General features: G+C 43.8%; 1 protein-coding gene across 1 annotated transcript in view; it reads right to left on the reverse strand.

Moving 5' to 3' along the window:
* rab3gap2 (RAB3 GTPase activating protein subunit 2 (non-catalytic)) overlaps positions 1–16,924 on the reverse strand; it is a 94,029-nt gene extending 77,105 nt beyond the window's left edge. The window contains exons 1-2 of the mRNA XM_059648579.1: positions 16,732–16,924; positions 2,519–2,583 (exon numbers count right to left, since the gene is read on the reverse strand). Of these exons, the coding sequence (XP_059504562.1) occupies positions 2,519–2,583; positions 16,732–16,828 (162 nt within the window). The 5' untranslated portion in view covers positions 16,829–16,924. The remainder of the gene's footprint in view (positions 1–2,518; positions 2,584–16,731) is intronic.
* Between the last annotated feature and the right edge of the window lie 1,216 nt (positions 16,925–18,140).

Here is an 18,140-nt window from a genome sequence, read left to right on the forward strand (position 1 = left end):
GGTTTGGCAGATATGTTTTCCACTGCCACCAAAACTGGAAAGACTTCAGAGTCAAAGTGTGAACAAACTTTGAGAAGAAAGGTAAGCAAAGAGACAGCAACTGAATATTATGCCTAATTCAAGACAAACAAAACATTTACAGCTGTATTAAGTCAGATTACAACATGGTGCAGTTAAGAACTGGAAATGATAGATGATAAATGATAGATAAATGAAAAGATACCAAGACGGTTAGGAAAGGACAAGACAAAGTAAAATATCTGATCTCCCAATCTTCCAAAGATGGGTCTTCAATAACGATAGTAGATATCACTTCAAGCATTAAGGAATCTTAAAAATAACACAACTGAGGAACTGTACAAGCTGGTTTCACCGATAGTTCAATTATGGAGGGCAAACAAGGAAGTCCTAACTAATCAACAAGTGGGATTAGAATCTGTCTACACGCTTACATGGGAGGTCTGAGAAGACAGAAATTCATGCTGTGGTTCATACCATCCCTTGGAATGCAATACTAAAAACAGGAGACGTGCAATGTCTAAAGATTCAAAATATCGCAAAAGAAAAAAAAAAAGACTGCGCTGGTGGAGACGACATTCTTTGTGAAAAATAAGAGATTAGAGTTTATCTAGATCAGAAGAGAACCCCAAATTTTCATACAGACAATCCCAGTTAACTACCGTCTATTAAACAAATTACTATTCTTCCAAGAACAAATACAAAGTTGCTGGAAAAGCTCAACAGGTCTGGCAGTATCTGTGAAGGAAAAAACAGAGTTAACATTTTGGGTCTGGTGACCCTGCATCAGAACTGATGGTGCATGGGAAAATGTCAGTTTAGATGCAGAAAATGGGGAGGTGGGTGGGGTACCAAGTAAATGATAGGATTCAGCACAAAAAGAAAGAAAGACAGTTGGGCAGCCAAAGGAGTTGCTAATGATCAGACTAGAAGGGTGAATAGTTGTTAATGGAGACTATTAGTGACTAATAACAGGGGGTTTGTACTAGCAGCCTATGTGGTAACAAGGCCTGGTGTGTGGGGTAGGGGGCTGGGACATGGGAGAGTTTAGGCCCTAGAATTATTGAACTCAATATTGAGTCCGGAGGGCTGTAGGGTCCCCGAGCAGAAAATGAGGTGTTATTCCTCCAGCTTGCATTGGGCTTCGCTGGAACACTGCAGCAAGCCAGAGACAGAGATGTTGGCCAGGGAGCAGGATGGTGCATCGAACTGGCAGGCAACAGATAATTCAGGGTCTTTTTTGCTAGCAGAACATAGATGATCTGTGAAGCAAGTCGTCAAGTCTATGCTGTGTTTCCCCAATGTAGAGGGGACCACATTGTGAGTAGCAAATGCAGTAGACTAAATTGTGTTTAGTTTCACCTGGGAGGTATGTTTGTGCCCTTGGATACTGAGGAGGGAGGAGGTAAATGGGCAGGTCTTGCACATTTGCCGGTTACAGGGGAAGGTGCTGGGGTTGAAGGAAATGCGGACCAGGGGGTCCCAGAGGGAGCAGTCCCTGCGGAAAGCGAACAAGGGAGGGGAGGGGAACGTGTCTCTGGTGGTGGCACATCGCTGGAGTTGGTGGAAATGGTGTCTGATTATCTTCTGAGATGGATGCTGGTGAGATGGAGAGTGAGAATAAAGGGAACCCGATTGCTGTTGTGGGAGGGAAGAGAAGGGGTGAGGGCAGAAGTGTGGTGGGTCGGACCTGGTTGAGGGTCCTGTTGACAACGGAGCTGGGGAATCCTCAGTTGCGGAAAGCGGACATTTCGGAGGCTCCCTTGTCGAAGTTGGCCTCATCTGAACCTATGTGATGGACATATGCGATCATGCGCAACTATTTTTCCAGGTCCTGAGAGAAGATGTTGAAATAGTAAAACTTACCAAACATATGAATTTCTAAAGCCAATCACTTGGTGAAGATCTGTCAGTGATAAATGTAACTATATAAACAAAATATATAACAATAACAACCATCTGAAAAGCTTGGCGGAGAAGTGCCTGAAGGGGTTCACACTTAATTCAAGGGCAATAACCACCAATCACTTGAATAATATTACCAGGACCTGGTGACAAAGCCAAGTAGGATCTTGTGGGAGACTGTTCAAATGCTGGTCCTCCAACAGTCACTCTGCTAATGTACAGCCTATTTGTATAATCCGTAAATAATTACTGAAATGCAATAAACTAAGTCTCATTTAGTCCAAGTTTTTACTCATTAGATGAGAAGTTGGCTATCCTTGCAGAGTCTAGAGTGCGTAAGCCTCTAAATTAAAGTATACAACCAGGGCTATTTCGACACAGTGGTAGTCTCCCTACCTTTGGGCCAAGAGGCCTAGGTTCAAGTCTCACTACTCCAGAATCATTGTAACATCTCTCAACAGGTTGATTAGCAAATATCTATAAACAATTCTTTTGTCAAATTCCAGTCCCTAATCCCACAAGGTTCAACAAGATGTTAATTAACAATTTCAATACAAACAACATAAAAAGAGAATAGAGAACAATTTGGTCATACAGGCTCTTTCAATTCACCATCTTCCCATGCTCCCCAGTCTTCATCTTCCCAATTGTGTTCTTTCTCTGTAGGAAAGAAACAAAACATTAATTAATTACAGCCCACACAACTGGTACAATTTTAATAAATGAACAGATTTCACCGACCATATGTCACTAAAATAACCATGTTGCTTTGTAATGATGAAGTTAATGTTTGTTAAGTTAAAGTTGTAGCAACAGTGGAGCAATATTCTTTCACGGAGAGAAATCAGAGTTTCGAGTCCAGTGACCCTTCCTCAGAACTGATGGCAGGTAAGAAAATGTTGTATTTTTTATGTATAAGGTAGAGTTGGGCAGGGGGCAGGAGCTAAGGAGTAGACGTTAGGTGGAAGTAGAGTCCAAAGAGACGAAACAGTTAGATAAAGGAGTGGATAGTGATCAGGCTAGGAGGGTGAATAGCTGGATGGGAAACATTAACTCTGATTTCTCTCCACCAGATGCTGCCAGACCTGAATTTTCCCAGCAATTTGTTTGTTTGATTTCCAGCATCTACAGTTCTTTTGGCTTTTAATGTTCTTTCATGTTGTACAGACACTGGTCTTCTATTGTAACTACATCAGACTCTTGAGTCAATTAAACCTTTTGGCAGATTTAGTATCCATAAATGTTATTGTTACAAAAAAAATCTTGCACAAACATTTCTAACATGTCTACACTGTTATATAGTTGAAAATGCTCCCAAGAATGCAATGGCCCAAAATCTTTAGATAACAAGCTCTAAGACAGCATGTAAACAATGAGTAAGTCTTGACTGGTGGTAGAAAATATGCAAGAGTAGGCCAATCAGCCAGCTGAGCCTGCTCCTTTAATATATTCATTGCTGCCTGATATGTTCAATGATCCTTACCCACATATTGCCATAATCCAACACATCACTAGTTGTCAGAAATCTATCAATCAATCTCTACTTTAAATATGCTGTCAAGCTGAGCTCCCACTGCTCTCTGGGGTACAACAATCCAAAGACTCTCAATAGTCTGAGTAAAGCAATTTTGCCATCTTGTTCCTAAATGGTATTCCCTAATTTTTAAATGATGTCCCCTGAGTCTAGGCTCCCCAGAAGGCAAACACCTAACCTGTCTATCTTTCAAAGTATTTTGTAGGTTTCAATGAGATCACCTGTTATTCTTTGAAACTCCAGACAATACAAGCTCAGTTTACCTAATATCCTCTTCAAAGAGCATTTCCATCAATCCAGGAACAAGTCTGGCAAGCATTCATTGTGCTCCCTCTTTGGCGTATTATCTTTCCTGAAGTAAGGCGACCAATTGTGTGCACATTATTCTGGGCGCAGTCTAACCAGGCTGCTATTCAATTGAAGATAGATTTCTCTACTCCTTCGCCTCAAATCATCTTTCAATATAGGCAGACATTCTGTTAGCCTTCTTAAGGGTTTGTTGCATCTAGATGTTGGCCTTCAGCGCCTTAACAACAAGAATTTACAGGTCCCTCTGCACATCTATATTTTCCAACTTCTCATCATTTAAGAAATACTCTGTACATCTGTTCCTTTAAAGTGGATAACCTTAACTTTTCATACTTTCTGCCAGTTTTATGCCGACTCACTAAGCCCGTCCAAAGAAAACAAGAAAACCTAGATTCTTGGGGAACAGAGTTAACTTTCACTTGAAGAAACAAGGATTAGTCAAGGGGAGTCAGCATGGGTCTTTCATGGGAAATCACATCTAACAAATATGGTTGAACTTTTGAAAGTGGTGACTAGATGTATAGATGAAGGTAGTGCAGTTGATGTAGTGTACATAGACTTTAGTAAGATTTGTACAAAGGTCACGCATGGTGAGCTGGTTAAGAAACTAAGAGATGGATTCCGAACAATCTGGCAAATTGAATGTAAAACTGGTTCAGTGGTCAGAATGAGAGGGTGATGGCTGAAGGGTATTGTGTGACCAGAAGCCTGTAACTAGACCTAGGTCTCCTGCCCTTTGTTGTACACATTAATGATCGAGACATGAGTGTAGGAGCTAGGATCAGTACTTTTGTAGATGGTACAAAAAACTGATGGTGTGTTAAATAAAAAGGAGAAAAGCCTTAGACTACAGGACGGTATGGACATGGTAGTCAGAGGGCTGAACAGTTGATCCAACTGTAACCTCGAATTCACTTACTAACCTGTCCCTGATAACTGCTCATCCAATAGTCACCAAAAAAATCTACCTACCTCTGTTTTAAACAAATAAAAGTCCCTCCTTCCACTATCTTTTCAGGAGAAGACTTCTAACGATTTAACATCACGCCCCCAAAAAACTAGTTTTGTCTGTGTTTTGAATGAGTGATCCTTTGTTTAAATAAAAAAGGGTGGGCCTATTAGTTCTAGATTATCTAATAAACAAGAAACATCCTCTTCTCATCCAAACTGGAGTTTAAGAGGTGATGATTGGCAATGAATACAAAATTAGCCTGCCCAACCTTACCTTTTTAGACAACCCACTCATTCCTAGTAATAGCATGGTATTCCTCTTAGAACTGCTTCCAATGTATTTACATCCCATCTTAATTTAAGATTTCTACATGATATTGACGTGGTTGCTGAGCTGAATTCGGAAAAAGACTCAAGCTCACATAAAAGTTTTTGATGAGCTTCGTGGCTCAGGTCATGGATGAGGTTGCAGACTTTCTCACTGAGCCAGTGTGTTTGATTGCAGATGTTTTGTCACCCCACTAAGTAGCATAGTCAGTGCACCTCCAGTGAAGCATTGGCGTCCTGTCCCATTTGTTACTTATATGCCTTGGTTTGCTGGGATGGTTGGTATTACTTCCATTTCTATTTTTCAGTGGTTCGTTATCAGGTCCAGTTCAATGTGTTGGTTGACAGGGTGCTGGTTGAAATGCAGGGAATGCCTGGACTCGAGGAATTCCCTGGCATGTCTCTGTTTGCTCGTGCTATCATGAATATGTTGTCCTAGTCGATAACATGTGGGACAAAACATCAATGCTTCACCGGAGGCACATTGATGATGTTATCTAGCAGAGTAACAAAACGTTTGCAATCAAACCCACCATCTCAGCGAGAAAGTCTGCAACCTCACTCATGCTCATTGTTATAAAAGATTAAGAATGGACTTTTAAATAAAGTGTGGAGCAGGATGAACACAGCAGGCCAAGCAGCATCTCAGGTGCACAAAATCTGACATTTCGGGCCTAGACCCTTCATCAGAGAGGGGGATGGGGAGAGGGAAACTGGAATAAATAGAGAGGGAGGGGGAGGTGGACCGAAGATGGAGAAAAAACAAGATAGGCAGAGAGGGGAGTATAGGTGGGGAGGTAGGGAGGGGATAGGTCAGTCCAGGGAAGATGGACAGGTCAAGGAGGCGGGATGAGGTGGTAGGTAGGAAACGTAGGTGCGGCTTGAGGTGGGAGGAAGGGATGGGTGAGAGGAAGAACAGGTTAGGGAAGCAGAGACAGGCTGGGCTGGTTTTGTGATGCAGTGGGGGGAGAGGACGAGCTGGGCTGGTTTCGTGCCGCAGTGGGGGAGGGGAGATTTTGAAACTTGTGAAGTCCACATTGATACCATTGGGCTGCAGGGTTCCTAAGCGGAATATGAGTTGCTGTTCCTGCAACCTTCGGGTGGCATCATTGTGGCACTGCAGGTGGTCCATAATGGACATGTTGTCTAAGGAATGGGAGGGGTAGTTGAAATGGATCGTGACTGAGAGGTGCAGTTGTTTGTTGTGAACCGAGCGGTGTTCTGCAAAGCGATCCCCATGCCTCTGCTTGGTTTCCCCAATGTAGAGGGAGCCACACCGGGTGCAATAGATACAATATACCACATTGGCAGATGTGCAGGTGAACATCTGTTTGATATGGAAGGTCATCCTGGGGCCTGGGATGGGGGTGAGGGAGGTGGTGTGGGGGCAAGTGTAGCACTTCCTGCAGTTGCAGGGGAAGGTGCCGGTTGTGGTGGCTTTGGAGGGGAATGTGGAGCAGACAAGGGAGTCGCGGAGACAGTGGTCTCTCCGGAAGGCAGACAAGGGTGGTGATGGAAAAACGTCTTGGGTGGTGGAGTCGGATTGTAGATGGCGGAAGCGTCAGAGGATGCTACGTTGTATCCGGAGATTGGTGGGGTGGTATGTGAGGATGAGGGGGATCCTCTGGGGGCAGAGTATGAGGGATGTGTTGCGGAAAATGCAGGAGAGGCGGTCATGGGCGTTCTCGACCACTGCGGGGGGGAAAGTTGCGGTCCTGGAAGAACGTGGACATCTGGGATGTGCAGGAGTGGAATGCCTCATCCTGGGAGCAGATGCGGCGGAGGCGGAGGAATTGGGAATAGGGGATGGAATTTTTGCAGGAGGGTGGGTGGGAGGTGTATTCTCGGTAGCTGTGGGAGTCAGTGGCTTGAAATGGACATCAGTTTCTAGCTGGTTGCCTGAGATGGAGACTGAGAGGTCCAGGAAGGTGAGGGATGTGTTGGAGATGGCCCAGGTGAACTTGAGGTTGGGGTGGAAGGTGTTGGTAAAGTGGATAAACTGTTTGAACTCCTGGATGGGTGAGAGGAAGAACAGGTTGGCGAGGCGGGGACAGGCTGGGCTGGTTTTGAGATGCAGTAGGGGGAGGGGAGATTTTGAAGCTTGTGAAGTCCACGTTGATACCATTAGGCTGCAGGGTCCACAAGCGAAATACGAATTGCTGTTCCTGCAAATTTCGGGTCGCATCCTTGTCTGAGGAATGGGAGGGGGAGTTGAAATGGTTCACAACTGGGAGGTGCAGTTGTTTGTTACGAACCGAGCGGAGGTGTCCCGCAGGCCCGACCCATCCCCCTCCACCAAGGTTTGAAATCAACAACGAGAATTTAAAAATCAAAGCATTGTTTAAATGGAGGCTAATATTCAGTGAATACAGGGGTACTAGATATAGGGGATTTTGTCAGAGTTAGCACATACCACATTTATTCAGGGTAGAATGTGGGAGGTAGGTCAGTAGTTCACTGGAATGGAGACATCTAGGAATACAGCTTAAGGCATAAGGGAGTATTTCAGCAAATGAAATGAGGCAGGGGTGGAATGACATAGTGATGTTGTTCTTTTTATGTTCTTTATTCTGGAACATCAAAACTAAAATATCAGCTTCCAGGTGACATCAGCTCACAATGGAGATTGGAGTCCAGCTGTACTCTTCCTGGCTCATATACCTTAATTACCTAACAGTACATGGAAACTTCAAAAAAGCTTTCTTATTCCAAATGAAACATACAACTTTGTACTTTATGGTTAACCTGTTAGCAACAAGAAAAAAATCTTGTGTACAGAATGAAGGATTTTTTGTCCATCATGTCTGTACCAGATCCTCAAATGAGCATTTTACCCTTAGTGTGAATCTCCTATTTTTACTTCCCAACCCGCCACCCTGTTCCCCAAAACATTCTTACACATCATCAATTTTATCCAAATTAAATGGGCCAAAGCCCTAATGAGTATGTCAGCAAGTTATTTCATTTGTTTCAAAGAACATGATTAGTCCAGATCAATCTGGGAAAAACATACAGCTGGACAAAAAAAAAAGTGAAACCACACTGCAATGGAGACAACAGCACTCAAAATACACAAGGGTGGCAGGCAAATCTTTCCTCTAAACCATCATAGATAGCTTGACAAAATGCCAAAAACATGGACAGAAAATTCAAAAATGATGACCACTAAGCGATATTAATCTACAGCTCTTCTATGACATGGGTGAACAATCGGGGATGCAAGAATCTTGGCAAAAGTGTGAAAATTGAGAATCCAACTGGAGGAGCAGCTTGCGAAGGAGAAACAATATAGGAGGAGTCGCTCCTCACAAAAATCACTGATTCTGTCCCTCTCGTATTCCCTCCCTCCCAAATTTAAATTGAACCTCAAATTGGAATGCCTCTAAAAGGAGCAGCAAGAGCAGGACAGAAGGAACCTGTCAATGGGCAAAGCGAAGCTGCTGCTCTGCCTGTATCTGCAGAAGACAAGCAATTCAAGGTGGGTTAGGAGGAGGAATTGGTGTGGATGAACAAGGGATTGGCAGAAGGGAGAAGACTAACAAAATGGCTGAGACTCAAAAAGAAAGGCAAAAAAGCAAAATTGCTTGCTTTCATACACATATAAACAAAAGAAAACCTTCCCAGTCACCAAACATTTTAACTCCCCTTCCCGTTCCTTGGGTGATATGTCATTCCTGGGCATCCTCCAGTGTCACAATGACACCACCCATAAACTGGAGGAGCTACACCTCATTCCACCTTGGCAGCCTGCAGCCCTATGGCCTAAACATGGAATTCAACAGTTTTTAAATCTCCCCACCCCAGCGTCATCCCATGATGACCCCTCCCTCTCATCCCCACCTCCTTCACCTGACACAACCTGTCCATCTTCTCTCCCATCTATCCACATCACACATCCCACTGACCAATCCTTACCACTCCCTACTTGCACTCGTCTATCACCATCCCACGTGCTTCTCCAGCCCCACCCCTCCTCTTTATTTATTTCCCAGCTCCCTTCTTCCTCCCAGTTTCTGAAGAAGGGCTCAGACCCAAAATGTCTAATGCTGCTTAACCTGCTGTGTTCCTCCAGTTCCACACTGTGTTGTTTCTGACACCAGCACCTGCAGTTCTAGCTATCTCTGCATATTTCCAAAAACCCCTTTATCTAAGAAAGCAGTCTTTGCTTTTCCTTCTAGAGCACCCTAACCATGTACTGGTAAGCATATTATTTCTGGGCTGTTGCCAGGGCCAATAGTTTTCGCTGTAGAGTCTTCAACCAACTTCTCATACCACATTGTCACCTGAATTGGCCAAAGACTCGCATCTATGATACTGGAGACCTAGAACACAGGGGACTCTATTTTCCTCAAGATAATGGCAAATGCTTCAACCTTGTATCTTTTGAATTGATGTTGTATACTTCGCCCATCATTGAAAATGGGGATACTTGATGAGCTTCCTCTTCTGGTTAGTTCAGTGTCTACCATAGTTAAGCCTGAATGTGGTATGACTGCGGAACATTGACCCGATCCATTAATGCAGAGTCATTTAGCTCTCTACAATATGCTGCTTCTGCTGTTTAGTGTACAAATAATCTTAATATTGCATCCTCACCAGGTAATCACAAATTTGCTCCCTAGTGTTGATGCTGGCATATACTTTTATACACCTTATTTTACCGAGTTGATCATTTAATTCACCCACCCAAAAGAGAACAGTGGACATTGATAGCTAGGCTGTTTCCATTGTGCATCAATGGTGAGTGGATGGGTGCTTTGTCCCAACCAGGCTGACTGCTTTGTCCTGGATGGCATCAAGCTTCAAGTTGTTGGAGTTGCACCCATCCAATACCACCCTTTCCAATTGGGCAGTACTCCATGATGCTCCTGACTTAAACCTTGTTAATGGTGAAAAGACATTGAGGAGACTGATAGTGAGCAACTCACCATCAAATTCCCAGCCTCTAACCCATTCTTGTAGTTACAGTATATGCATATCTGGACCAGATCAGTTTCTAATCAACGGCCACCCCAAGATGTTGATATTTGCCCTTTGATGCCACACTTGATCAAGTGCTGCCTTGACATCAAAGGGTCACCATTCTGACCTCGAGTTCAGCTTTTGTCTATGCATGCAATTAGGTCAATCAGCAGGTTATTCCTTTGCAAGTGCCACTTGATAACTTATCAACAAGACCTTCCCTATTATTTTGCTGATGGTAGGGTAGACTGAAATTTGTGCATGGATATACCCAGTTTTTTTCCATATTAAAAGTTGTTAGATGCCAGCTTTGTAACTGTAAAGGCTTGGGAGTGGCTACCTCTACAGCACAAGTCCTCAGTGCTATTACTGTTTGTAGTGGCGGATTGAATGATAGGATGTTTCAAACCACGAGATAGAAGTCTGTTTTTGCTAATGCCACACGCTAGTCTAATTTAGCACTTCTAGATTTATTTCAAATCTGGTTCTTTTAGCATGGCCGCAGTGTTACACAACACCATGGAATACCCTCAGAGCGAAGATAGACTATATCACCATAGGGACAAGCAATGGTTACTCTGATCAAAACTTTCATGTTGACCTATGACAGGTAAGCTGGTGAGAGTGAAGTCAAGTGGTTCTTCTCTCTTACCTTCCACAGGACATGTACAGTGATTACAATCTTCAGGTGTCAGCTAGTGTGGTTTGTAGTGTCACTACGGAAGTAATTTTTACTGCCCAGGAGCACATTCTATCCCCCTTCTTCTTTGGTGCTTCACACCAATAATGTTCAATATACAAGAGTGTGGATTCATCCGGTGAAGAAGGGCAGTGCACTGAAATCAGCAGAAGATTTCCATGTTGACATTACACTTTATGCCAAGAAACTTCATATGCAATCCAGAGTGAAAGTTGAGGAATGCCTAGCAACTTCCTTTCAGATGGCAAAATAGTTTACAATCATTAATATGCCTTGTTCTGCACAAGACAACACTCACTAAAGGACAGTGAGAATGGAAACATAAGTGACGTGGTGATAGCAAGAACTGCAGATGCTGGAGTCAGGGTCGATACAGTGTGCAACTGAAGGGACACAGCAGGTCAGGCAGTATCATTTAGAGTCCAACGGAGAGGATTCAGCTGCATAGGCAGGTATTGAGAAAGGAGATGTGGCTGTAGTAGCAGGTTTGTTTCACTATGTGGTTGAGAAGCTTCGAGGTTGAGAAGATCAGCAATGGGTTGCAGTGGGAGAGAGATCCACTGCGGTCTTACCGGATGGAGTTTGGAGTCTGTGGGGGATCATCCAGCTGCGTGGGCAGTAACCGAGAATGGAAATATGGCTTAAGTAGCGGGGTCGACTGCTGCCTGACCTGCTGTGTTCCTCCAGGTCCACACTGTATTGACAGTGAGAACTGAGTTTGGGATTTTATTTGAAATGCATGATTTTGAATGAGCCCATTTCAGGCTGGTCTGTTATTGAGGAGAGCATTTAAGACCTCTCATCTCCAAACTGTACCGTTCCATAATGATAATAGCCTGTTTGGCCATTGCAGAAGACAGTTAAGAAAGAAACATCACTGTATGTCTTTAAAGGTGCACAAGTGCCAAACTGGGTAACTGACAGATTTTTCTGTGGGTGAACAAGTTGAGTTTGTACAAAAAACTAATAGATCATGGTCAGCAACACAAAAACTGACTGCATGAAAAGCTCAACCATATCTCTTGCACTTCCTGCACTTCTGCCCTCACATCCACTACCCCCAACAAAAACAATGGCAGAATCCCTCTTGTCCTCACGTATCAACCCACCAACCTCCGTATTCAATGTATCATTCTCCAGCACTTCTGTCACCCACAATCTGACCCCAATACCAAAGATACATTTCCCTCCCCACCCCTATCTACTTTTCATAGGGACCACTCTCTGCACGACTCCCTCGTCGGCTCCACATTCCCCACTCGCCCCACCACCTTTCCCTCCAACAAGTGTTACACCTGCCCCTACACCTCCCCTCCCCCCCATTACCACCATTCAAGGCACCAAACAAACCTTCCACATTAGAGAGGTTCAACTGCACATTCAATGTGGCCTATTGCATCCACTGTTCCCAATGTTGCCTCCTCTACATCGGTGAGACCAAAAAGGTAGACTCGGAGACTGTTCGGTCGCGCACCTATACTCTGTTTGCAACAACCAACAACACCTTCAAGTCGCGAACCATTTCAATTCCCTGGGTGACACATCTACCCAGGGCCTCCTCTAGTGTCACAATGCCACTGCCCACAAACCGGAGGAGCAGCATCTCATATTCCACTTCAGGAGCCTGCAACTCAATGGCCTGAAACGTGGATTTTACCAGTTTCAAAGTCTCTCCAACCCCGGCCTCATCTCATAACTAACCCTCCCACTTGCCCCCACCCCCTTGACCTGACTTGTCGATTTTCTCTCCCATCTATCCACCCCACACATCCCACTGACCAATCCCTACCAGTCCCTACTTGCATTCATCTATCACCATCTCACCTATCCTCCCAGCCCCATCCCTCTATTTATTTCCCAGCTCCCTTCTCCCTCCCCATTTCTGAAGAAGGGTCCCGACCTGAAACATCAACTTTCCTGCTCCTCTGATGCTGCAAGGCCGGTTCTGATCTTCCAGCTCCACACGGTTACCTCTGACTCCAGCATCTACAGTCCTTACTATCTCTGCATGAAAAGCTAATCACATTTCAGTTCAGGTTCATATGTGGAAAAAAAAGATTGATGAATTCAGAAGATAAGAGAGTCCTGGGTGCTCCAAAGGGAGTGTCAGTAAGCAACTTATTGGTGTGCATGGGCAATTTGATAACAAAGTGTAAATTATGAGGACACAAAGTCATCCAATTGTGAATTACCCTTGACCAGCCACATATATACTGTGGCTCTAAGAGGTCAAAGGCTGGGAATTCAGTGAAAAGTAACTTAATCGCCCAACTCTTCAAAGCCTGTTAACAATCTGTTTGCAACAAGTCAGGATTATTATGGAACACTCTCCCTGCCTTGACGTGTACAGCTTCAACAACACTCAAAACACTTACCATCCAGGATAACTTAATCAGCACCCCATTTGCTGCTGTGATATCTACTCAATCACAAGACCACATGCAGTGTGTACCAAACACAAGATGCACTGCATCAATTCTGCAGTGCTGCTGCTTCTTCCAAAAAAATTTGCAACCTCTCCCATGCAGGTGGTCAACAGCATGGCAACACTACTACCAAGTCTCTCTTCAAAACTCAAACTATCCTGCCTTGAGACATATTTCGCTGATGTTTCACAATCACCGAGTCAAACTCCTAAACTCCCTGCTTAAAAGTGGTTCGGGAGCAACTACACCACATGGGCTGCAGCAACTTAAGGCACTTCTTACCTTCACCTTCAAATGGAAGTTCAGATAGGTGAAGCATTCCGGCTTTGACTATAATGCCCCCTTCTCATGGGTGAAGTAGCAGAATAGTAGAGAATATCTTTTATTGTCACTTGCACTACAATACAGAAGTATAGGGGTACACCGAAAAGTTTTTACAACGGCTGCCTTTTAATGGTGCCATCTTCGGTACAGATACCTAGGTACAAGCCTTACAGTAAAAAAAGTGGTCTTACACAAAGAGGATTAAAAGGAAAGCATAAGCATTATTTAAATGTTACAACATAGTGAAAAGATTTTAAATTAGTTTGATAGCAGCAGTTCAGTATGTGGCGCCAGGCTCAAGTCCAGCAATTGCCCTGCATCGCTCCAGTCTCCTCGTCACCGGCACTCAGCAGCAACCAGGTAAGTCGCACTGTACCGCAATTCGTAACTCAGCCCCTCCAACACTCTGGGACTCAGAACCCTGTTGCTGCCTCTCGCTGCCTGCTCCTGCTCGTGCTCGTACTGCCAGCTCGCATTCGCTGCCTGCTTTTCCCCACATGCTGCTGCAGGGCTCTTCCCCACACTGCTCTGAGGGTCACAGCCCACTCGCTGCTCACTGTGTTCCGGGGCACATGGGATAGCTGCTCTGGACTTGCCACCGGCTCCCGTGCTAAAGGGAGAGAAGAAGAAAAAAGAGACGAAGGAAAGAGAACAGGCAGAGCAGAGGAGCTCTGACAAGAGCATCCTACTCTGCCTCCATCTTGCCAAATACGTAAAGGTAAGAGGAGAAATTGATGCAATGATTTAAAAAGCAAAAGAAAGAGCATGAAACTTGTTTCATCAAAAATAGACAGAATCCAAAATTGCTTTAAATATTTGAAACTGAAGGGAATGAAGAAAAAGGGAATGAACAAGTTGTCCACAAAACCAGCAAATGCAAAAGGAGTTTTCTCTTCCTCATGATTTTAACACTTATGGGCAATCTAGGTAAATATATCAGTGAGAAATAGAAAAATATATGTGGATGGCAATGAGGTGAGCAGAATGAGAAATGTTATATGCACGATAAACACCAGTGGAATTGTCTGGTTCTGTCGCAAATTTTTTGCAAATTATGTAAAAAAAAGTTTAAGATGTATATACAGATTGGTCACTGCAGACAAATGTTTGTAAAATGCTTTTAAAATTTAATAATAGAAAATAAAGTGGAATTTCACAGTACAAAAGAGGCCATTCAACCTAACATGTGTATCAGCTCCCAGAAGAGCTACACAGCCAGTTCACCCTAAACTCATCCCTTGTAAATATACGTCCAGTTTTTTTTTGAAGCCTCAAATGGAATCTGCCTCAACCACTCTCCCAAGTGGGAAATTTCAAATCTTAACAACCAAGTCAATAAGTTTCTCCACATCTCACTGAGCTCTTTTGCTAACAGCCTTGAAATTGTGATCCCTATTTACTGACATACCAACTAGTGTAAACAGAGCATCCTTCTTTATCTAGTCAAAATTGTTCATTATTTTGAACACTTCAATAAAAGGTCACCACAACTTCTCTGGTCCAAGGTAAACAAGCCCAATTCCTCTAATCTTTCTTGGTATCATTCTTGTAAATCTCCTATGCATTATCACCACAGATTTAACATCTCTCTTTAATAAGGTGCCAGGACTGAACACAATAATCCAAATGCAATTTGAAAAGATCACTTCCTTGCTTTTATACTCTATGCCTCCATTTTTATACCCAAGGAACCTGTAAGCCTTCTTGATAACTGTTCTCATTTGCTTGCCTGTAAGCTTTCTTAATAACTGTTCTCACTTGCTTGGTCAACTTCAAAATTATGAGTGATGGTCTAAGCTCATGTTGGTTAATTTATCAAACTTCATAATTCATTTGCATCAAGTTAATTCATTTACTGCCAAAATAGCCAAGAGCTGGCGCTCATGCTCCATTTTGCATGCAAGCAGACTGCCTTTAATAGGAATTATGCTGCAAGATAAACATGTCTGTTTTCAATCCATGCATTACTCTTGATCCCAAAACACTGAAAGAATCTATTAACTGTACTGAAGACTCCAGTAACTGACGTTTCCCATTTGATACCAAACTGTATAAGTGCCGACTGAAATGAAGTGAAATTCTGAACTTAACTTCACCAATTAAAGTCCCTACAAATAACATTTCAAAGCCACATTATAGCCTTAAACAAAAAAAATTCACCTTAAAAATGCTTCTCATTCTGGTTTTCAAATTCCTCCAAGCCCTGTCTTTTGCCATCTCTAGATTTTCCTCCAGTCCCACAAACTTTCGAGACATTTGTCAATCTTCTAATTCCAGCCTCGTGTATATTCCCAATTATAAACATTCCATCATTGACTGTGCCTTCAGTCACTGAGGCCCTAAGCTCTGAAATTCATTCTGCTTCTCGATATCACTACTCTCTTTCAAAAATGTTTCTTAAATCTGTTTCTTTGACGAAGATTTTGGTCACCTTGTCTAATATATAATATGCAGCTCAACATCATACTTGGATTTACAATCCTCCAGAGAAACATTGAGATGTCACATTATATTTAAAAAGGCACAACATAAATACAAGTTGCTGTTGTATAATATAACTTTATTGCATCTAGTTACCTTATGGAAGAATTTACATTTAGGACAGTCAAACTTAAGGAAATTTCCTGAGTAGATTCAAATTCTCATGCCCTTTTATTGACATTTTGGAACTTACAGTTACTGGTTTACAATGGGCAAATGCAATTTTTTTCTTGCAAATACCTGACCAAACATTGCGGCAAATACATAACCCCTGGGTGTACTTAACGAACATGTAACATTTGATCGGCATAGTATTTCATCAAAAACACTGCTTAACCTGAGAACCTATGTACTTCATGAATGTAAACGTGTAAGTTACACTGGCAATGAAATATGCCCAGTGATAGTTCAGCTGGGCCATTTTTAAAGTGCGTTTCTAGTCCTCTAACTGGAGTGCGATCGCATCTTAAACACGACAACTTTCAGTTAAATATCATACTACCTCATCAAACTTTATGAAAAAAATATGACGACTGGGCCCAACTGGCCTGGGTTTCCACTTCCAAACTCAAGTGACATTTAGCGAAGGCCTTTACCAACGTCCAGAATGAAAAGACTCGAGGGGGCGGGAACATCACAGGTATTATCCAAGGCGAGACAGTGAGTGAGTGAGTGAGTGAGTGAGGCCGCCGGGCCCCCTGCCCCGACCCGACCCAACCCAACCCATCCCATCCCGCGGTGCCCAGTGCCACCAGAAGCATCACCTCAAACTGCCAGGGCTCTCCAGTACCTACCGCCACTGCTCGATTCCTCTTTCACTTGAGGAAAGAGGAAATCACGGACAGTCCCCAGGTCCTGGAAGGAACAGAAATGCAGCAGGCTACAGGACATGGTGAGTTAGACTGTGACCAACAGCCAAGTCGCTCGGCGACACGACGGCCTGCTCAACCTCCCAGCTCCGTCTGAAGCAACGACGGTCAGAGTACCCGGCGCGCATGCGCGCCTCCCTCCCGCACACGTCGGCTGATTATTCTCACCGGCGGCCACGTGGACGCGCCTTAAAGGCACAGCCTCCTCCTTTCATCCAGGGCTGCGCTTTAAAGAGACGGCGCCCCTTCAGAACGGCAGCACTGAGGCGCTCAATTGTTCAGTCATCCTGAGCATTTCCCTTATTGGCATTAGGTGTATTTAAATAATCCAAAGAGAAAGGTCTTCTTGTATCAGTGATACAAGAAGATGAAGGGTCTCGGCCCGAAACGTCAGCTTTTGTGCTCCTGAGATGCTGCTTGGCCTGCTGTGTTCATCCAGCTTCACACTTTGTTATCTGAGAAAGGTCTTCTTCCGCTGTTTTGGAAAAAAAAGCATAACATACTCTATTCACAGACAGCAAGAACTCGAGATGCTGGAGTCAGATGTCACAATGTGGAGCTGTGGGAACACAGCCAACCAGGCAGCATCAGAGGAGCAGGCAAGCTGGCGTTTCGGGTCGGGACCCTTTTTTTTGTGTTTCTTCATTTCTGAAGAAGGGTCCCGACCCGAAACGTTAACTTACCTGCTCCGCTGATGCTGTCCGGCCTGCTGTGTTCATCCAGCTCCATAACATATTCTGTTTCTGTGATTCATCCTTTTGTTGAATTTGGGAAGATAATGCTCCAAACATCTGCTATTTCGTGATCGGCTTACCCCAAGATTTTAAATTGGCGGCTCAGTGATTATTACTGCTATTGCGGTGATAGATTTAAGACTGATGTCAGAGGCAGGTTCTTTACTCAGAGAATGGTATGGGTGTGGAACGCCCTGCCTGCCAGTACAGTTAACTCAGCCACATTAGGGGCATTTAAACAGTCCTTGGATAAGCATATGGACAATGATGGGATAGTGTAGTGGGAGGGGCTTAGATTAGTTCGCAGGTCGGTGCAACATCAAGGGCTGAAGGGCCTGTTCTGCGCTGAATTGTTCTATGTTCTATATATATATATGTTCTCACAGTGCAAGGGACCTAGGTTCAAATTCACTCTCGGGTGACTGTCTCTGTGGAGTTGCACATTTTCCCTGACCTGTGTGGGTTTCTCTGGGTGCTCCGGTTTCTTCCTGTAGACAGAGGATGAGTAGGTTAGGTGGATTGGCCTTGCTAAATTGCCCATTGCGCTGGCTGGGTGGATTAGCCGTGGGATGATGTTTGAAGGAACGGTGTGGACTGAAT

The sequence above is a fragment of the Stegostoma tigrinum genome, chromosome 9 (genome assembly GCF_030684315.1).
Source record: "Stegostoma tigrinum isolate sSteTig4 chromosome 9, sSteTig4.hap1, whole genome shotgun sequence".
In the NCBI taxonomy this organism is placed as follows: Eukaryota; Metazoa; Chordata; class Chondrichthyes; order Orectolobiformes; family Stegostomatidae; genus Stegostoma; species Stegostoma tigrinum.